Here is a 22,373-nt window from a genome sequence, read left to right as displayed (position 1 = left end):
CTAGTTAGTCAGTTGCCTGTTTTCAAAGTGTCTTTTGCTTAACACATACAGATAACATTGGAAACATCACTCTTAAGACTTTCTTTTTTCCTTTTGTTTCGTGTTCTATGATTTCTTTCAGGCTTGAACTGCAGTTTTAAATGCTTGTGAGCAATGCAGTATGGGAACCCCTCTTACTGCTACTACTACTACTACTACTACTACTACTACTACTACTAATTCTTTTTCAAAACCATGGTTAACAAGAGGGAACAGAAAAGAAGAACTTAATTTTAAGATTATGTGTATTGACAACTTTTTATTATGGCTGTCAGTCATCTTTCAATTGAATCAGTAATCCTTTTAAAATAAGAGAAGAAATAAAATGTAAATATTTCTAGTTAAACTTTCTCACATTAAAATAATTATTGTATTACATTTGGATTACTTTAATAAGCTTCCTCTGCATTAGGTGCTACAAAAATGTCTTTCAGCCCTGAACTGTGGCTCCTTATTTTATCCTGCAAAGTGAAAATATGCTGATAGCAGAAATAGTGAACAACAGCAACATATAAATGTTAAAATTTATTATATACATTAGGCATGAAATATGCACAAATTGGACAATAGATTACTGAGTAGACAGATCTAAAGAAACCCAAAACAACCCTGTTAAACAACAATTTTTTACCATACTTACGCTTCTGCTTAAAACTTAACATTTTTATATTTTTTTGTCCCTAAGAAGTGTGATTGCTTTTTTTCACTGGTATGAGGGAATGGCAAACTCTGTTAACAGGTTGATGGCTCTAGAATTGTATGAGCTTTCCACTCTGCTTCTTGGGGAGCTGATAAGTCAAAATAAATAATAGGCACTGCTGCAAGGTTTACTTGGAGTACTTGGCCCATCCCCACAATGGGCCACCAACGAGACCGCATAGTGTTTATAATTTAAAGTATTCTTCCTCCTTATATGAACTTGATTATTGCCTAGGATCTTTGGGGTTTTGTATCGTTTTTCTGAGCATGATAGGTAACAGTGTTTGATGGAAGCTGAGCCAGTCATGTGTGTGCTGCCTGCAGATAGCTGCTCCAAGCATCTATAATTTGTTTAAAATGATTGGGTGGGGAAATTCTGAAGCAATCTTGTGAGAATGTGTGTCGCCTTGGAGGTAATGTACTAGTACACTAGAGTAGTAGGTTTATTGTTCCTGGGGCTGATGGTAAGTTGAGTATGTCATCAGTCTGCTGACTTGTATGCCTATCTGAGAGGAAAATGCATTACTGTAAGCCTGGAAAGAAAGTTATCAGCTCAGTAGGAAAGAATTCCACTACAGAAAGGTGAGCAAAGAGTAGAAGACATTAGTAAATGAGCAACATGTATTGACAGGGACAATGAATGCGTTCTGTAAAATGTCCTACTAAAATGAAAGGCTTGAAAAATAATTTGCTGTTTGCCCCCTGCAGAATAGCTCTGTTGGAAATTTGAAACACTTGTAGTTTATCTTAATTTAGAAGCATTACTAGGTTTTGACTGAGGAAGATGAAAAAAAAAATCAGCAAAGCCAGCATCTGTACATTAATGTTGCTTGTTTCCTTTGTTGTCAGTGCTTTGCTTCTACTGTGAAAAAAAAAAAAAGAAAAATTGGACATTTGTTGATAATTCAGAGTGGTGAAAATGTAGGTGATGATCGCATTGTGTGTAATTTCTGCAATGTGATTGGCTGTTTGCTGCTTCTCGTCACACAAGTTGTTAGCTGTGGTGGTGGCTATTTCCATTAATGTAAAAGGAGAGTCAGCAGAATTGGATTATAAAGGTATTGTTGATAAGTTATGAAGAAAGCAGCCCTGCTCTTGGGTAGACATAGTAAGGTTTAGCACCTATCAGGAGGTGTCTGAGAATCTCAGGTGGCTTTGGTAAAATGTATTTAATGTTTCTATGGCTTTAACTGGGTCAGTTACTTTGCTCTGTGGGTGGTGAGACACTGGAAGAGGTTTCCCAGAGAAGTTGTGGATGCCCCATCCCTAGAAGTGCTCAAGGTGGGATGGAGTTCTGAGCAACCTGGTCTAGTGGAAGGTGTCCCTGCCTGTGTCAGGGGGGCTGCAACAAGGAGATCTTTAAGGTTCATTCCATCTTAAACCATTCTGTGGCTCAGTGATTTTTCAGAAAAAGTGCACAGTTTTGCCTCTGTACCCCAAGTGTTTCATAAACCAAGCCAACATGGAAGTAATTAAGTGTTATATGCTAGAGCATATCTTCAAACCCAGGCTATTGTAATATAAGCAGAATATACTGAGTGTGAGAGATTGCCTGGAAAAGAGAAATGAGTAAGGCACCTCAGTTTTCAGAGAGGCAACAAGCTAGTTTGGATACTGTTTATTAAAGCTGGTTAGCCATTTCTGGAATTCATCAAGTATCAATACACTCAAGTATTGAATATAAATTTATTAATTATTATTTTTATATGCTGATGAGTCTTGACTTCAGATATTTTGATAAGGAGTTGTAAATGTTTTTATGAAGAATAAATTGAGTGTAGGAAATTGATTCTTGTTTTTTTTAAGCAGTATGCAGTTAAATGCTTGAGAGTTATGAGAGCACCAGGGGCTTAAGTCTCACTAAAAACAAGTGAAAAATCTGTCTCAGTGAACATGAATGAATAAGAAAATACAATTTTTAAAGAAAAAAATGAGGCTTTTTTTACCTTTCTCTATGGTTAAGAGAAGCAGTTATTGGAAACAAGTGAAAATAAGATTTAAGTTTTCTGGCTGCTTCAGCAGGTTCTTTTTTCTAAGTTTTCATTGGGGGAGCCCAGTGTGTGGTAGCAGTCAGGTTTGTAAGTAGCAGCCAGTTGGCACCTTGTTTGTGCATTAGTAGCTGAGCCAGTAGAGCCAGTGAAGCCTGCCTGTCTTCTGCTCTGTTCATGGTTCGTTGCCATTTTTCAGGCTCCATAATGAGCTGCACTGACCTGTTTGTGTTTGTAGTACATGGAGACTCTAGCTTGGCCAGAAGCTGCAGTGAATTAGTGGTAAGTAGGGAATTTAAATGTGCATACCTCGATTCCTTGATCTGCAACTATGATGAATAAATCTACTGCAAACAGAACTTTCAGGGGAAGTATGGTAAAATAAAATAGTTTAGCACTATGTATTTAGTGCTTTCTCTCTTTTTTCCTTAACCCTCACCTTGCACCTTGATACTGGTGGGTAGGTATGAGCAGACAGTTAGAAATGGTCAGAAGAGTTTTTTTAGGTTACTTGTTGTCTCTGACAAGTCCTTTAGCCTACCTTGCAGTGGAAACTGGTTTAAATTGTAGGGTTTTGACTCTTGTGTTTGACCTATATGTAAGGGTTAATCACTAGCCATAGTCTGCCCTTTGAATATGTAATCTCAGTCTAACTGTGAAGGAGGTGATCTAGCCAAGGAATCTGACTTTGTACCTGTTTTGAGACATGTATTCTGGACATTTCCTTTCCTTTTCTCGCTTAAAAACATGCAGTGGATTTCCTAGATTTGCTCTAGAACTAGTAGACTACAGAACTGAAGCTATGAATGAATCAAGTAGTCCTTTAGCATAGAGGAAGCAATACATTTACTTCAAGTAAATAGGTGATAGAGTTATCAAATGCTAATTAAGGTTCTTACTGCATTTTGTCTTGCAGAACTGTTTAAACATATAAAAGGTGCATTATCAGCTAGAATATTTTGTATTTTGTTTTAAATTTTAACTGCGTGCCACATTTTGTTTTGCTGTTAACAGATTCTAGGCTAATAAATTATTTCAGGTACTCTGAGGGAAATTTTGAAAAGTGTTCATGTGTTATGGGTGGATGTCCTGTTATACAGTTCATGTGTTTGATAATCTGCACAAAAAGCAGGCTTGTTTTGCAGCATGGCAATGCTATGTATGAATAATGCATGCTGTTTTTCACATGAGGTTTTTGCCTGAATTCAGATAATATGTTTAGCATTGAGATTTCAGTTGTACAGTATACATGTGGAGAATTCCATCTGAAATGGCAGGTTTTTTTCTTTACTTCATTTAAAGGAGGGCATCTCTATCTTCACTTATCTTAAAACATTTTAATAACTGAGACTACCAATTATGTTTTATAGGATTTGATTTTTGTGCTAAGGCCTTATCAAAAGCATCTAATAACGTGCTTTCTGCTGAGTTAATGATATGTTTTAGATGTCATTTCTTATACCTATCTTCAATAGCCATATTCAGACAGTTTGATTGTAATAATCAAGTTTCAATCAAACCATGCTTAGTATGACAAATATTGCCTGAGATTGTAGTGCAGGTATTTGTGCTCTTGATAAAGGGCTTAATTTGACTCCTGGCAGAGACAGAGAACCACTATTGATTTTTATATCAGAATGCAAAATAGCTTTTATTTGTCATGTATGAAGGAAATTGCTTCTTAATTAAAACTAAATAAAACACTCACTCCATGGTTTTTTGCAATAATACAAAAAGTATCATTTGTGTCTCAAATGTGTTCTTTTACAGGTCTGTAAAGGTTTGGTTAGCAATTATTTTTAACAAGCTAAAACACTTCTTAAACAGCTGCTGAAATCATAATTTTTTTGTATTCCTCCTGGAATGTTTGTAGATTTACTGTACCCCAAGGCTCACCTGTTGTTTTTCCCTCCCCAAAGCAAATGTCAAAGAAATATTTGAACAAACTCTTATTCATCTTCAAATCCCATTCAACTGGGACTGTGAGTTTATTCGACTGCATTTTGGACATAACAGGAAGAAGCATCTTAACTATTCAGAGTTCACTCAGTTTCTTCAGGTCAGTTTTTAACCTTGTTCCAAATCTGGAACTGAAATTCATTTAACTTTTAATAATGCGCTAATACCATTATAAATGTTGAGTTTATTCTGGTGGTGATAATCCTTATCTGATACTAATCCTGACAGCTAATGATGAACTGTTATTTCTCCATGCTGGTTTTGTAAGCAGTGTGTACTCCTTGTGCTGTAACTTGAATACCATCCTTTAAAAGAATGGGACAAAACATACTGTTTATGAAATTAACTATTTTACTAGTAGTTAAAGTGGGTTGAGGATCTGCTTTTTCTGTCATAGGAATTCAATAGCAAAACTAAACTCTACCAGAAAAAGTTAGCATTCTTAATAGAACCAGTTATTATTGACCATTAAAACTATCCTTTAGAGGTTTTAGGTTCTGTGCCATTTCTTTATTTTTATAAACATTCTAATACTTATTACTTTCTTTCTCTCACTGGCATGCATGCTACCACACACATACTGGGAGTTTGGTCTTAAATGCAGCCAGCTTGCAGTAGGTAAAATCTTATTTCCTGTGATGTTGAACTACCCTTTAGGAATTGGGCTTTAAAGAATTTCACTTGTTGAACTGCACTTTGTGCTTAGCCAAAAAGTTACAGTTAAAACATACTGTGAACTGAACATTATATTAGAAGGAAGGAAAGGAAATTCTCATCTATAAAGGATGGAGAAAGAGCAAATTAGGAGAAATTTACATTGTAATTCATGGAGAGGAAGTTCACAGAGTTGCTGGTAATTGCACTGAATTCCATAAATTAACATACAATGACCACCTTGTGATGTAACTTTAAATTGCCTGTCTAGTAGATGGGAAGAAAAATAGATTATGCACTTCTAGAGCTGCCTTTAATGCAAGACAAGTTTTGTGTGTATTGTCTTAGAAGTAAGGCGTGATAGATGTGCTTTGAGATCATCTGTAATTACTGATGAAGATAAAAATATCTCATAGGATCACAGAATATTTTGGGTTGTAAGGGACATTTAAAAGCCATCTAGTCCAATCTCCCAGCAATCTGCAGGGATGTCTTCAACTAATTCAGGTTGCTCAGAGTTCTGTTCAACCTGAGCTTGAGTGTTTCTTAGGGATGAAACATCTATCACCTCCCTGGGCAATCTGTTCCAGTGCTTTAGCAGCTTTATTTAGTTTAGAATCATTACCCCTTGTCCTGTCACAGCAGGCCCCACTAAAAAGTCTGTCACCATCTTTCTGATGAGCCCCCCATAAGTACTGAAAGGCTGCAGTAAGGTCTCCCAGGAACTTTCTGTTTTCTTTTCCTCTCCAGGCCAAACAGCCCCAGCTCTGAGCCTTTTCTCATAGTGGAGGTGCTCCAGTCCTCTCTCATTTTTATGGCCCTCCTCTGCACCTGCTTCCAAGAGCAGAGTGATAAATGTCTGTTCTGGTTTTATGTTTGTGTTTCCAAAATACTGCCATGTAAGACACAGTAGCTTCTTACTGTCATTGTATGATTTAAAAAAAAGGGGTTGCAGTAATTTCAGTATGTGCACAATTTGGGTATTTTTATCCTTTCTTTTTATATAAGATTGTTTTTCTCTTTTGGTCTAACACCATCTTCTGGAGTTAGGGACTTGAATCAGAGTGGGTTTGTTGTACCCCGATCTAGAAAACGTTGTTCATGAGGTTATGAGAGTTGAGAAGTTATTGTAAAGGTGATATAAGCTAGATGGTTTGCCCTCTTCTTACTGTCTGTCAGAATGTGGTTATTTTTTTAGTGGCTTCTAGAGGTCTGAATGACAGCTGAATGGGCTTTATTGTTTGCTTGAATAGAAGGAAACAACTTTTTCTGGACATAGAATTTACAACTATCGTTATTATCTTGAGGTTAGGTTACCACAGTGATCTTTGTATGAAGGTTTTTACAGTTTGTATGAGAGTTTTAAATTGTCTGAAATGAGTGACCATTTGTGACATTATGGGAGATAGCTGTTTGGGGCAATCTAAATCCATATTATGTAATTTTCACTGTCCTCCTGTTTATTTTCAAGTATTTTCCAGTGAGGTAGTATATAATAGCCCAGTCATATTTCATCTTGGATATGTAAGAGATCACCTCACTTTGTGTCTTCAAGATCAATATCAGAAGTTTTTTCTAGCATTTAAGTATTTAATTAAGGAATAGATAGCAGGCAGGACATGGGTGTGTGAAGTTCATTTCTTTAATCATTTAGTGAAAGTGCCTATATTTCTTTACAGTTGAATTGAGGCTTTTCTTTGACAGAGGAATGAATCTGTGGATTAAATCAGTATGCAGCCTTCTTATTCTAGTTGAGCTGGCCTTGAAGTTTAAACTGTAGTTACGCTATTGTCTATATCCACAGACCTGTTGGAGCATAAGAATATGAAATTAGTGAAAATTTTGTGAACAGTGGGTTACTGAATTTGCTTCTAATCTGCTGTCTCTGAATATTCATTCTAGGAGCTGCAGTCAGAACATGCAAGACAAGCCTTTGCATTGAAGGACAAAAATAAAAGTGGTCTGATAACTGGGCTGGACTTCAATGAGATCATGGTTACCATTCGCTCCCATATGCTGACTCCATTTGTGGAAGAAAATTTAGTTTCAGTAAGTGTTAACACAAAGTGCCTCAATTTCATTGTTTAATAGCTGTGATGTTTGAAGGTGTGACATGGCTTCTCTCCCACTTTGTCCTCTACCTGTTTATCACTCACTGCCTTGGTGCTAGAGATTAGCAGCTTCATAATAGAGTGGGCAGGGTGAAACATGGCAGCATTCCTTGGCTGCAGTAGTGAAAAGGTTGGCAGTCTGGTTTGCATGTTTAAAGTGCCATTGGAAGCAGTTTGAGTTAGTCTACTATGCTTTCTACCAGAGCAGGGCAAAGTACTTGCTACAGAAATAATCATAGAATTGTAGAACCATATAGGAAAAGACCCTTAAAATCAACAAATCCAATGGAAGTTATTTAGGACAAAAGCATCCAGTTTTTATATTTGAATTATATATGACATCTCAGGAGCTGGAGACTACTTACAGTTTTGTCCTTTTATATACTTTTGCATTCTTTTCTTTTTCAGATCAGAGTTTGGAAAATCAGTATGTAGATTCTAGAGGTAGAATGGTTACAGCCCTGATAGTTTGGCAAGATCTGTAGGTAAAGTAATAACATACAAGTTATAATCTGAAAGTATGTAGTATGAAAATTACATAAGAATGAAATTTATATAGAAGATATAAAAGTAATTACTTTTATCTTACCTATAAATCTTGCCTTGCCTTACTCATAAGGCATACTGTCTTCTATAAAATTTAGAGTATCTACTAACTTTAGACTTTGAGTAAATGGTCATTGATGTATGTGATGCAAGAGATCAGTTGGTGCCTTTATCTAAAGGCATTTGCATTTGCATGCATTTGTCTTTCAGAAGATTACTTGGTGGCACTTTCAATGTGTGTATTAGATAACTTCAGCAATAACCTACTTACATGATTATTTCCTAATCATTTCCTAGTGTTCAATCTTTACCACAAAAATAGTATCCTGTTTAATAATTCTCCCCTCATGTTCCTGTTAAAAATATCTCTAAAAAGGAATAGAAAGGTATCTTTAATTCTTTCATAATTTGCTCAAATGAGTGTTTCTGTGATTGTAATAAGATGCTGTAAAAGTGCTTAAGGCACTTAACTGTTTTAATTTAATTTTTAAAGGTAGCTGGTGGAACTGTATCACATCAGGTCAGCTTCTCCTTTTTCAATGCATTTAATGCCCTTTTGAATAACATGGATCTTGTTAGGAAGATATACAGTAACATAGCAGGTACAAGAAGAGATGTTGAAGTCACAAAAGGTAAGATACATTTCCTGAAGTTTCTTAATTTTTAAATTCTGTCCGTTTTGTAATTGGTGGTGCACATGGGTTAAGGTGAGTCAGAAGTCAGTTTATGGCCACTGGGAAAGTGGGTTTTTAGCTGTGGGTGCTTTTCATCCTCACAGTATTTTCAGTTAGCTCATTAAAGAGAAGATTCTGGCAGGAGTTATGGTTTGAATGAGTAACTGCAAGTCAGTATAATGCTGAGATTTTACATCTCCTTGAAAGAGATGCATTGTTGCTTAGAGATAGGGAGTTCCTAGGGAATGTGGTGGAATGGGTTAAGTTTTAAATCTGAGTGGTTTATGTATAGATGATGCCAGTTAGTACATAACAAATCCGTGTGTGTGTGAAAGGTTGCAGTATTTCAGTCTGGTCACAGACATTAGCAGAGTGCTTTTGTAGCCATTTTATGACAGATTTTATCACCAGTTTTACTACCTGTATGGATGGGACCAGCCAAACCATTGTGTGGTAAAAAGCTTGCCAAGTTCTTTTTATTCTTTTTCGTCTTCTTTGTTTAGCATATATTCATATGCTCTGCATATTTTTCCCTATAGGAAAGCATAAAAGGCCTGTTCTCATCCTCCAAATTGTCCTAACAAATTGCCTAGCAGTATGTTTGGGTACAGATGCATAAATACATCTTGCTTGAATTTGTACTGAGAAAAAAGGCTGCTGTGTTTTCACTGCTCAGACTTGTTAACTGCAACTTGCCAATTATGTGATAAACATATTGTGTAATTTGGCTAGATGAATAGAGCTATGAGAGAAAGAACTCTGGACATGATGGGAATAGATGAGTCAGTTGCCCTTAAAGCTGTGAATAATGGACCATTTCTCTGTTATGTTCTGTTTTGCAGAAGTTCAGAAGCAAGAATCGCAAATTGTAGGTGTTGTTTTATTAAGCTTGCTAATTTGAGGATTTTTGTTGGTTTGGTGAATATTTACCATAAGTCAGAGTTGTGGAGTTAGATGTGGTCTGTGTTGGGAACGCCTGTTTTAGGATAGATGTTCTCCTAAAGATACCTTTTCCCTTTGCATTATGGATTTTGCTTCTTGGTGATAGACTTGATAGACTTCTATATTGTTAAAGTTATTTGAAAGGATTCAAAGAGGAAATTTGACAAATAACACAAACATTGTATTTCTCTTTCTCTTTTAAATCCAGAGGAATTTACACACTCTGCAATCCACTTTGGACAAATTACACCACTGGAAATAGATATTCTCTACCAACTTACAGACTTATACAGTGTTACTGGGTAACATAATAATGAATTCTATCATTTGGCCATCATAACTTTTGTGTTTTCTGTGTGACCTCTTACTTTTGTCCTAATTTTAAAGGGTTATGTGTTCTATTTTGTTACAGTAATTTGTTCAATGTAAACTGATTTTGCTGTGTCCATGGGTTTTGTAAGTGAATTGTATATGTCAGGCACAATTATTAATTGTTGTATTATAGGTATACATATGAAGTAGCAAAATACAATACTACCAAAATGCTACAAATGCACTGGTTGATGTTTTGCATGGATATTAAATGCATGCAAAATCTTACTTAGAAATAGCTAGAAATGCTTTCATTTGTGTATTATATTCTTTATTACTATTAGTAAAGAACTTGCTTCTGAATAATCCATGTTCCCTTCATCTCCAAACATTCTCTAATGAAGTGTAGCAAACTTCTTAGGTCTGCATTCAGATATGACAAGTGTCTTTTTTTAAACTCAGATGTAGTTTGTGGGGTGTGGCGAGGAATACTGTACTTAATATGTTTGATGCTTTATCTAACCAGAATTTGCTTTTCTCTGCCTTTGTAAAGGCGCTTAACTCTGGCAGATATTGAGAGAATAGCACCACTGGCTGAAGGTGCATTGCCTTATAACCTGGCAGAGCTCCAGAGGCAGGTGGGTAGAAGAAAAAAAAATTGCAACTGATGAATGTTAGCATGTACTTGCAGATGAAAAATAAGAATAATGCACTTGAACCAGATTCCTGACAAGTGGAACATACTGTGTGTATTGCTGGAAGGATAGAAATGGGGCAGGCTGTTATGTACTGTTTTTGTCTAGACAACGTATAAGATGTCAGCATGGCCTGTTTAGATATGAGCATGTATGGATACTTGGATTCCTTACCATGAATACATTTGTTCACTCCTGGAAAGCCTTTTTACAAGGCACAGCCCTCCATGAACTTCTCCAGCCTGAGTCCTTCCTGTGGAACCCAGTTCTTCACAAACTCCTGCAGCGTGTGTCCCTTCCACATGGTGCAGTCTTTCAGGAATAGATTCACGTGGCTCCTCCGTGCAGTTGCAGCCTCCTTGGGATGCATCCATCTGTGTGGGGTCCTGCAGGGTCTGCAGGGGAATCTCTATTCCTGTGCCAGGAGCACCTCCTCCTGCTCATTTGTACCAGCAGAGTTGTTTCTCTCATATGTTCTCTCTCCTCTTACCAGCTGCCATTGCACAGGGTTTGTTCCCCCTTCTTAAATACGCTAATTCTTAAATACATTATCCCAGAGGTGCTGCCCCTGGCACTGATGGACTTGGCCTGGCCAGCAGCATGTGTTGGCTCTGTCAGACATGAGGGAAGCTTCTGGCAGCCTCTCACAAAGCCACCCTGGTATCCACCACCCCCAGCTTTGCCACACAAACTCAATACAGGTTGTAAAAAATATGAATATTAAATGTAAAGCTGATAAATGTGTTCTTCGTAGTCGCCTCTCTGAGTGGACTTACTTCACTTCCCAGAACTACCTTTGTAGCTTGGCACTCTTTCAAAATGAGCTCACTGATGTAAGTTTTCCTCATCACTAGAACAGAATATACTCTTTTCATACTTTTGAAGTAGTACATTATATTTTCATCTTTTTCTACATTGTGTGTTAAAACCAGACACCAGAAAGCAAAATAATTTCATTTTATTTAGTTTATCAGGAACAGTCTTTTATTAGACCTTATCCTAAGTGAACAGTAAATTAAGTGTATTGACAAAATGAAAGATATCAGTTCATGAAGAGCAAATATAATCTCAGTGTGGTCCAGCTGTCCCTGGGAAATGAAACCAGTTCTGTAATCAGTTTTATATGATTTTAAAATCCCTTTGTAAAGAAAAATCTAAATTTTTACATAAAATCACTCTGTATAGATTTGACAGAAATGAAAATTAGCCTGCTTTCAACCATGTTTACTTTATTGTCAATTTTTTCATTGTGTAAGTTTTTTTTAAAGCTTAGCAGCTGAATATCCTATGGGGATGACAGCTACAGTAATTTTCTCTTTATAAATATTCATGATTTGAAAGCTATAGCATTAATTACATTCATTTACATATCCATCTGAACACACAAGTAAACTGAAAACTTTGTGAGCACTTATTTAATAATATAAAAGTGACATTTCCTTCAGAAAGAATTTGATTTTTAACATTCAGTGATGCATTCACTAAGATTAATGTCTAAATGCAATGATTGGATTTTGATGAGAACCGTGTGAAGCTTCGAGCAAAAAGAATAATCTTAAACCAGCTGAAAGGCAGCAGGTGTGCTAAGCTAGGAGAAAATGTCAGTGGAATGAAGAACTAGTTCTGCTTCTAAGGCTTTTTGGGTATATTATTGCATGTGTCTTTTATTTACATGAAGGAAAAGAAATATATCTGAATTTTGTAATTTATTTTCATTATAATTTTGGTTTTATTATCCTTTGGGGGTTTTGTGTGTGGTTTTTTTGGTTTTTTTTTAATCAGAAAGCATAGTGGTTTTACAATAATGAGGATATTCTTTGGATTTATTGCTTCTGTTGCTTGTAAAGGCAGTACATTTGATTTATGCTGTTTTTTATGCTGGTCTGCATGTGCAGTGTGTAATTTTAGTGCTACCTGGAATTTCTCTATTCTTCTCTGTTAAGCTATATTATGGGGGAGGAGAGTGTCTTGTGAAGGGAAGTGGTTTTAGCTGTACCTTTTTATTCTGTGGAAAAGGGGTATCAAATATAATCCATGGTTTTTTACAGGTAATGATCTCATCTTGACCTCAGGGGCTGCTGTTCTGTGTTGTGGGTATACCGTGTAACACCTTGTGCAGAGTGGGCAGGTTTTTCACATCCAGTGTAACACCAGCCCAGAGCAGCTTGTGCTGTACTTCTGTGGTGCTTCAGTGAGCTGAGCTGCCTTGGCTGGGTAACCTTGCACAGGGAGCTGAGAAGGGGGTGTGTGTGGTCATCTTTGTGAAAACTCCTGATATGCACCAGTCTGGGCTCTGGACATTCCAGCTGTCCTTGCAGAAGCACATCTGCTGACAGTACAGGGTACTTTCAGGAAAAACAGATTTCTGTTTGGAAAGTGGACTTTAGTATCTGCTTTACTATGGAATTTAACAGTCTTGGCCACTTGTCTTGGCCCCTTAGCCCAGACAAGTTATACTGCATAATATCAATTTCCCTCTAATTGTCTTATTTATGTTTGGATGAAACTTTGGCCTATCTTACATATTTTATAGTGCAAGTTTGTGAACATGTCTCGTTAATCAGTTACCTTGTTTCTAATAGCCATTTAATAACATAATTATGAGTCTCTGCAGATACTTTCTGTGCAGACTGTATTATTTAAAATACTTAACGCATTTATAATAGTGTATGTAATTGAAAGGATTGAGGTCAGCATTGCTCTGTAAATTAGCAACTGCATGGAAAATCTTGTCTTCTGTTTTGAAGACATGAAATCTCATGCTTGTGCTATGCATTGATGGATACATAATCTTAAAATATGTCCTGTGCTGATAGAGCCTGTCTGTGAGATATTCTGTGAATTACTTTTGAAATACTGACTTTTATTTGAGTCAAAAGGGAGTTCCAGCCTTACAAATTCAAAGGCAATAGAACAGAAAACAGCAAAGTTTTTTAGAGTTTCTGTCTTCTTTTTCTTGAGCATCACTGTTCTGGTTATACTGGTGTACTGGTTTGGTACAACTAGGAATATGTAAGGAATATTTTCTAGAAGAAGTATTTGGAAAATGTGCTTCATCCATTAGGCACAATAGACATTAGCTAGTAATTGCTTTTTCTTCTTCCTCCTGAACATATAATTTTTATCAGATTCTTTCTGTACCATTGTAAAAGTAATTCACAGATTTTCAAGCTTTTTTTCATTCTTTTTCCCCCACACAGCAATCTTTTGGAGAATTGGGCAGACCTATTTGGCTCCAGATAGCTGAGTCAGCTTACAGGTTCACTTTAGGCTCAATTGCTGGAGGTGAGTAATATTCTGCTTTCTGTTTCCAGGCTTGGGGTACTTTAACACTCTTTTGCCAGACTGCTTGCACCTCATCTGAGGTGGATGTCTTGGTTATACATGTGTAATATTGGATGTTGGGCCCATTTTGGTTGTGCTGTTCCCTTTCTTTCCTTATCACTTGGATTCTAGAACCCCTCCACAGTCCTTTGAAATGACACCAGTAAAAAGTTTCCTTAGTGGTAATTCAGACAGGTGTTCTTCATTCTGCACACCTTTTTTTTATGCAACAGTGTTATCCATTCTCCTTGAGACTTTTTTCCTAGACCTTCATTATTCTTACCTCCAACATACCAGGTGTCTTATCAGCTTATATATTCTTTGTGTTTAAATGAATGTCGTAGAAAATCATCACAATAATTACATACTACACCAACAATGGTGTTGCAGAAATAATGCTCCAGATGCTTTCTTACAGCTGTTGGTGCTACTGCAGTGTACCCCATAGACCTGGTGAAAACTCGGATGCAGAATCAGCGCTCCACAGGTTCAGTCGTGGGAGAGTTGATGTATAAAAACAGCTTTGACTGCTTTAAAAAGGTTTTGCGTTTTGAAGGCTTTTTTGGGCTTTACAGAGGTAAGTGAATTTTAAAAAAAGAAAAAAAATATATAAAGTCAGTAATTTTCTGTCACCCTTTTTTTGTTTTAATACCTCAACAGCTAGTTTCCAAGAGAAAATCAGAATACTTAATATCATGTCTAATTTTGCTTTCATTTCTGAGCTCAGTATTTTTCTTCCATTGCACACCCTTCATCATAAACAATTGCCGGGGAAAACTGGGCTTTTTCTTGTTGTTGTTAGTGATTTGCTCCTTGCTGCTTAAGTAACTTAAAGACCTAATTTTTGGGGTGTAAGTGTTTGAGGATATAAACGTAATCTCACAAGCTGAGGATTGCAACTTTTGGCTGGGGTCAGACATCAGGAGCAAATTAGCATCTGAGGAATAAAGATTGGTTTTGCAGCAAATATTTTTTGTTAAGAGACAAAAGACAGTAATTTGGAAATGTATCTGTAAACTGGATGCAATATCTTGTGCCTTATACTTTTGCAGGTAGTCAGACTTGTCTTATAATTTTATCTTGTGAACAGAAGTTGCATTCTGCTCTTGAATTATGTTGCTCTGTTTTACTTTAAAATATCATCAGTGAAACTCAGAAAATTGTAATTTTGAAAAAGAATAAAACTCTAAGATACAGCTTAAGAATTCCGTTTTTTATCAATTAGGCTGAGTTTTAATCACTTTGGTAAGGGGACTTACATACATGCTTGCCAGCCCTCTGAACAGATACTTAGTTGAATTCTCTATTTCTAATTCTAATTTCCCATAACTTTATGAAGTTCACAGTTTTCATAAGGACCAGCAAGGTATTTATTAATTGGCACACTTGCTTCTTTAGCTGCAGCAAACTCACATGATGGCTCCAGCATTTTGTTCTGCTATGTGATGTGTTCTGGCAGTAAAGACACTGGGCAGTGTCCTTTATGGACAGGATCCAATAAGTTTTTACGTGTGAAAGTCTGTGTGTTCTGTCTAAAGAGTGTTTTGTGGTCTTTTAGGATTTTGCTCTGCAAGTAAGTAAGGGAAAGAATATGTTGGTGCAAAGTTAATGAAAAGCTGTAGTCTATGTAAATTATGTCTTACTGGAAATGATGTTAAATCTCTCCTAAAAGCAAATACTTGAGTTACATCTATGAAACTGATTCTTCAGTGCTGTTCTACAGTACTGTTTTATTTTTCTTGCCCCCCCTCTATTTTTGCACAGCAGTATTTAAAATAACTTGTTATTTTATTTTTGTTTCTGACTTTACTCAAGCACTTTGAAATCAAGGATGATTCCATTGATGAGCTAAAAGCAGTGTTTTACACTTGAAAAAAATACTCTTCTTTGAAAGCATGTCAGTTTGCTGAAGTTTTTAATAGCCTGTTTAATAATTGTTTTTTGAGATTGTTTAGGATAAGAAGTTCATGCAGTTCTTTCAACGCTGTTATAGTTAAGGATGAGCATGTTGCTAAGATTTGGACTCAGAGATTTAGATGGTCTGTTAAAAGTATGTTAAACTAAACAGCAGAAACACTTACGGAATTTACTGTGGGTCTGTTACTGGGTTCTTGTATTCCTGAGTTGGATTATCCTAATTGCATGGTAAAATAACAATACATCTATACTGTAATATAACGGTACAATGTAGTTGTTTCCTGCAGTTCAAAAAATAGAACTGAACACAAAGTGGAGATGTTGGAATTCTAAATAAAAACTTATGATTTTTGGTCAAGAAAATAAAGATATTTTTGAGTCTTGACATCCAACTTCAGAATTAATAAAGTTTATTCCCAGGTTCTCTGGCACACCAAATGTATGTGCCCAGTGAGTTCAGCTACATAAAAAAAGGAAGTGGAGGGGATTGTCTTGCCGTGTTTTGTCTGGTGGTTTTGGTTTTTTTAAGTATAGGCAATTCAGAACTGGATTGTCTTTTCATGGTAGATTGGAAGTTCAGGCTGGGAGGGCACCATTTCTTTTTGTTCCTGTCAGCCTTTCTTTGTGTTTAATAGCTACCTTTCCTCAGCATAGTAAGTCTGTAAATCACACAGAAAGTACTGTGTTGGAAGAACACACTGCACTGTGTATATTAACTGCAGCACTTTCTATTAAGGCACCTTTGTTCTGAGCTTCCTTTTAAGGAAATAGAGAAAAAATTCAGCAGAATGAGAACTTCTGGGAATTTTGAATTTTTAGCTATGATTTCTCTGTACTTAACAAATAGTGGAAGGTGGCATTGAGGCAGTTTTGTGGCTGTGGGGTTTTTCTGTTAGTTAACTGGCAAACACTTTGACCAAAATGATATTCCATAACCCTGTTATAACATTAGGAAGCGACTATATCCAATAAAAATAACTTTCTTTTAAGTTTTATGGTCTAGACCTGTGCCAAAACGACTGTGGAGAAAATGGGTTTAAAAATATCAGATGCTGTTATAATGTGTTATGTTTGGAAGTTAAGACTGCCATCTACTGATTTTTTTCTTAAACCTATTAGTTCCTAGAAATGTGCATGTGCAGTTTTTCAAATGACAGTTCATTTTCATAGTAGCTATTTTCCAGGAGCAAGGGCCTTGACAAAATCAGTTTCTGTCCACTAATCCCTCCTCTTAGTAAAAAATGCTCATTAGTTATAGGGTTTAAAGAAGTTCATGCTACCATGTTGAACTGAGCAAGAGAAAATCCTTCTTACCCTTAGCTGGCTCGAGTCTTGAGAAAACTCAGGTTAGGGAGTCAAGTAGAAGTGAGTTGATGATTTATCATAGTCATGTGTCTATCTCACAATTACTATCCCATTTTAAAAAGTGATTGGAAGCTTTATGGGAAAATGATGCCAAGGGGCTAAAAAAGTCAAACGAACTCCTATGTAGTAGACATATCCAAGGTTTATGTTTGGTCCTTAAACTTTTTTCCTTCTGTACAGTAACAGCATCAGACTTGACTCAGTAGAGGAAGGCAGATCTGGTCACACATTTCATTATAGTTTTCAACAGAATCTGTAAAATAAAATTATACTGGTATGAATATGCAGTGCTCTAGCAGCATCCCATACTTAAATGCCACCCACCTCAAAGGATATTCCCTGTGCAGAAAGGCATTTCTGTACAGCACTGATAAAATACTATTTTCTCTATTAGGAAGATAATGTTGCCTTATGATGTCTTTGTTTCTATAGGCTTGTTACCACAGCTGATAGGTGTTGCTCCAGAAAAGGCTATTAAGCTAACTGTACGTATCTTTTTTTTTTTCTTTCCTCCCTGGCATCCTTTTGTTTGTTAACATGCACAGGATTTATTTCCTAAAATGTGTGAGAGATGACCACTTACAAGCATTCTAACATATATGGCTACAGATTTACTTGATATATATTGATAAGGAAGAAAAATAACTTAAAATAGTGTGTAATATATTGTATCTTTATTAGGTTAATGACTTTGTCAGAGACAAATTTACCAAGAAAGATGGTTCCATTCCATTGCCTGCAGAGATCCTTGCTGGAGGCTGTGTAAGTATCTCTCCTGTATCCCTAGGATTGAAATTGATTCTCAGTCATGTCCAGAATAGTTGGAATGACAGTTGATGGGTGTGCTTTGTCGATTTGAGCAGAAGTGCCCTCTTTTTCTTCCAGTCACATGAACTAAAAAAAGCACTGTTTCTGTTTGGAAAGCTTAGCATACTTCTGAATTAAGTTCTCTTGGAACAATGTGCTTATTTGTTTTGGCCCAGTTTATAACTTTCAGTTTCAGCAGTGGTTTCATTCACAAAGTCTGAAGAAGAGGGTGCCCTGTTCTCCCTTTCCATATGTTCTACTGGGTTGCCATTCATCATTAGTTTGGGAAGATACAGGTGCTCCTTGAGAATGGATTATAAGCATGATTCAATTTCCTTCAGGGGAGAGATGGAGATGTCTAGAATGGTTTAAGGTAATCTAATTCTTGCTGAAGATTTTAAGAAGGAAAAGAAATACACTTGTCGACTTGCTGTATGTGAAATTTTTACTGTTGTGAAAAGATGGAAAAAATGAACAATATAGCCTTACCTTTCATGTAACGTGTATAAGTGAATTGTCTGTTTAAATAACTTTATATAAAATGCAGCTATGTTATCCAGATGCTAATTACATCCCTCATCCAAACACAGTTAAAAAACAAACCGTGTTTTTGTTGAAATTGAGGGCTGTAATTCAGTGGATGTTTTAGCAATCTGTAAGTGGTTTGAATTGATATTCATGCTGGATTTCTTTCGGTTTTGCACGTTGGCTAATTTCATTTGTGGGATTCCCCGACAGTTGTTAACCCTGTAATATGTTTAGGGCTTGAGTTGGGTTTCTTTTGTAGCAGAGAACACTAATGACTTCCAGTTGAGTAGGCTGACAGGCTGGTATAAAACCTCCTTGGCTTACAACAAAACCTGGGGCAGAAAGGTTGTTGACCTCTGCAAACTTTTAATTCAAAGAAACAGCCCTGAAGGGAGGCTGCTTATAGTTCTGCCTGATTGAATTTGGCAGCCTGGTACATGCTTGAGTCTTCACCTGTCAGTGTACAAAGTTTATTTTCTGAGAAATGTGAGAAAGCAGCTTTAATGTGCAGCTAGCGGAAGACTAACCTTTTTCTGGAAAGCTCAGTAATAGAAAGCAAATACAGGTCATCTGTAATGGCAGAGAGCAGAATTCATTTGTGTTTGTGTTGTGCTTAAATTCATAATTAAAGTCAAACATCTGATAATGAATTTTATTACTTTACATTAATGTGCGCTGAAATATGTAACACTAAATTCATTCTATATTAGAGCCTTTTTCACTTGCTAGGTACTCCTCTTTCAAAAAAACTTCATTGTCTTACTGTAGTGAACATGCAAAAATGGGGGAGAAATTGAGTTTCAGATAAGCTTTCAGAGATGTGGGTGTTTTTTTGAAGATGACCAGATTTGTAGTCTGTCCAAACACAACACCTTCTAGCTGATTGTCTGATCTGGTATTTTCAGCTCCTTTTTCAAGATAATATTAATCTCACTCAATCTGGGAGACTTTTAAACAAAATTATAGAACTGTTGGTCACAGTTTAGCAACCTGAGGGGTGTTTCTTTGAGCTTCCTCTGGATCATCTGCTATCTTACCAGCTGAAGAAATTTTTTGTCTCTTCTGCTGCTTAGTTCAACTTTAGCAATTTCACTTCTTCCTAGATAGCAGAATCTTTGTTAGGAAGCCTTTAAGGTTAAGAGTCTGAAAGTATCAGTTGGCTAAAGCAGGGGCAATTAGACATTAGTCTCTCTTTTTTCATCCTCAGACCTTTTCATTCTCATTTTGACAGCTCTTTTCTGTATTGACTTGGTTGGAAATAATGTTCATTGTCACACTTCTGTTGTTACTGTGTTCTGTTTTTCTACAAAATATTATGGGGCTCAATCAACAATTCCATCCAAGGAAGGGCCACAAGTAGGGGCACAAAAGGCTTTGTGTTTGGGTGATGCTACCTTTCATTTTTCCTTTATTCTCTTCCTTCTCTCTCTCTTAGTACAAAATGATGGGTTAATGTGGGAATGTTTGGATTTTATATATGCCAAAATTTTTTCAGCATTTAGATTTGGGTAACTCAGGTTTTTGTGGCTTTTTGTTACTGTTCGTTACTTAAAACACTTAAGTTTTTTTCTAGCAGTATACTAGAAATATAGGCTAAAATAAAGCCATGGTTTTTTACCTTGTAATAATATCAGAAGAAGTAGCTTTATGTACACATGGGCTTCTCAGAGATGGACTTACTACTGTCTCTGACCCTCACTTACCTGTGTTTAGTGTTGAACTATCCCCTCATTAACAGGAATAATGCAGTTTTTGATCATGTCTGGTATGGAACTGCTGGTGATTGAGCAAGATGAGCAAGGCATATTTTCAGCCATTTTACAGAGCTTACAGCAGAGATTTTTCATACTTTTAAAAGCCTTCCCTCTTGCAAGATATACAAAAGCACATTGTGCATGCCACAGTCCTCAAACAGCAATCAAAAGAGTTCTTGTGAGGAGGTGGAGGCAGCCTGGGAAAGGTTCCAGCAGATGTGGCAAATTCTCCTCTCTGGATGGCAGTGCTGTATCAAAGCTTATGTATGGTGTTACAGTCTTCTAAGACCCACACATATAAGGACAGGTGAAACCTTTGACATTTAGACAGTGGTGGTTCAGGAGACCCTGTGTAGGCTGGTCAGTATCCTCAGCTCTGGAGTATCTGGAAGCAGTGCTGTGCTGTCCAGCAAAGGGGCCATTCACAGGCATGTCCCTCCTCCAGAAATGCTGGCACTGAGAGACTGAATCACTTTGGCCAAAATCTTACTTCTCAGGCTCCAGTCCTTCTCAGCTTCTGTCAGCGTTGGCAGTAAGAAGAAACATTGTCATTCTCCCAGCAGCTGCCAAAGACTTCCGCCCAGGCAGTGCCTGTTGGTGTGGTCAGCTGCCTGTCTGTTGTCTTTCCTTCCTTACTGCAGGGCAGGGACCTCCCGCAGGCAGCCCGTGCCCTATGCTCCTTTAAACCTTCCTGCTGCTGCTGGGCAATGTAAATGTCACTGGGAAGTGCAGGCTCTGCTCTGTCAGAGCCCAAATATTCCCAGCTGCTCTCAAGCTGTAGCTGTATTTGAAAACTGCAGAGCAGCTATGTCGGGCAGCTCAGTTACAGCAGTCAGGTCGTACCTGTCAGTGAAAGGGCTCTTGTCCCTGATGGATGCAACTGATATCTCATCTTCCTACCTGCCTGAAGTATGCTGGTTTGTTAATCATTAACAGCACTATCCATATTTACACGTGTTCAGAGCAAACAGTTTCTTTCCCTACTGTTACTGTAATTAATTGGATTACATTCCGTTGTAATTCAGTGATTAACCTGCATTCCTGAAGTTTTCAACTCCCATTAGCTTTGAGTTGCAGGAGACTGAGTGAGGCTTTGGCAAAGCTTTCCTCTGTCCCAGCAGAGGCCTGGGAAGCAGGGAGCACATGGCTGGTATGAACAGTGCTTCCCAGAGGAGCTCACACGCACCGCACTCGTGAGTAGGTCCTGAAGGCCAAGGTGCTCCAGGGAGCTGCTCTGCCTCCCTTGGGAAGCATTGCTGAAGCAGACACCTAATGCTGTGCAAATAATTCATGGTTACTGTTACAGGAGGCAAAGATACTGTGATTTTAGGCTATAATTCCTGTGAGTTTGGTGGGAATAAATAGATTCTTCCCATGCTGTGCGTGGTGCTTAACATTTTGAATGGATGAATTGTGTTTCATCAGAAAGATGTTTTTGCTTTATACTGTAGGAAGAAAGATGATTTGGGGTGCCAGGCAGAAAGGGTCTCGAGAACCTTTGGAGATGTAGGCAATGCATCTGTTGATAGTTAGAGGTTGGGATGTGTGTATGTGTGTTTGTGTTTGCACATACATACACAGAGAGATTCAAATTTACCACTGATTTTGAAGTTTTGAGAAACATTAAATCTAAGATTCAGTCTAAATGTTTTTTGGTATACTTGTGAGAAATAATTTTCATACATATTTATGCATATATATATATATATATATATATACACATACTCACAAAAATGCATATAGGTGTATCAGGCAGATAGGAATGTGTCAAATATTTAGTTTGGAAAAAATAATGAAAAATGTTAATGGTTTTGTTTAACAAGAACAAAAATACAGAATTACAGACTGCTTTTCCTTCAAAACTCTGAAGATATGTTACTTCTTTTATTAGACTTTAAAAAATAAAATTAGAAGCAGAGGTAAATTATACTACTTTATCTTGATTTCTATTGTGGACATTTAAAATCAGGGAGAAAATGATTATTTAATAAAAGAGACAGTAAGCTCACTCTAGGTTCATGAACCATGTCAGCTTTGCCTAGAGAAAGAAATGCAAGTT

The 22,373-nt window shown here is 36.9% G+C and overlaps 1 protein-coding gene across 1 annotated transcript in view; it reads left to right on the top strand.

Annotated features, from left to right (window-relative positions):
- The window catches only part of SLC25A12 (solute carrier family 25 member 12), a 45,311-nt gene that overhangs the window by 13,528 nt on the left and 9,410 nt on the right, over window positions 1-22,373 (top strand). The window contains 9 exon segments of the mRNA XM_030241341.2: window positions 4,646-4,785; window positions 7,242-7,388; window positions 8,490-8,628; window positions 9,821-9,914; window positions 10,478-10,562; window positions 13,820-13,904; window positions 14,362-14,520; window positions 17,658-17,710; window positions 17,907-17,987. Of these exon segments, the coding sequence (XP_030097201.2) occupies window positions 4,646-4,785; window positions 7,242-7,388; window positions 8,490-8,628; window positions 9,821-9,914; window positions 10,478-10,562; window positions 13,820-13,904; window positions 14,362-14,520; window positions 17,658-17,710; window positions 17,907-17,987 (983 nt within the window).

The sequence above is a fragment of the Serinus canaria genome, chromosome 7 (genome assembly GCF_022539315.1).
Source record: "Serinus canaria isolate serCan28SL12 chromosome 7, serCan2020, whole genome shotgun sequence".
Taxonomy (NCBI): Eukaryota; Metazoa; Chordata; class Aves; order Passeriformes; family Fringillidae; genus Serinus; species Serinus canaria.
Note: the sequence above shows the minus strand (reverse complement) of the source record. Positions and strands in the feature narration are given on the sequence as shown.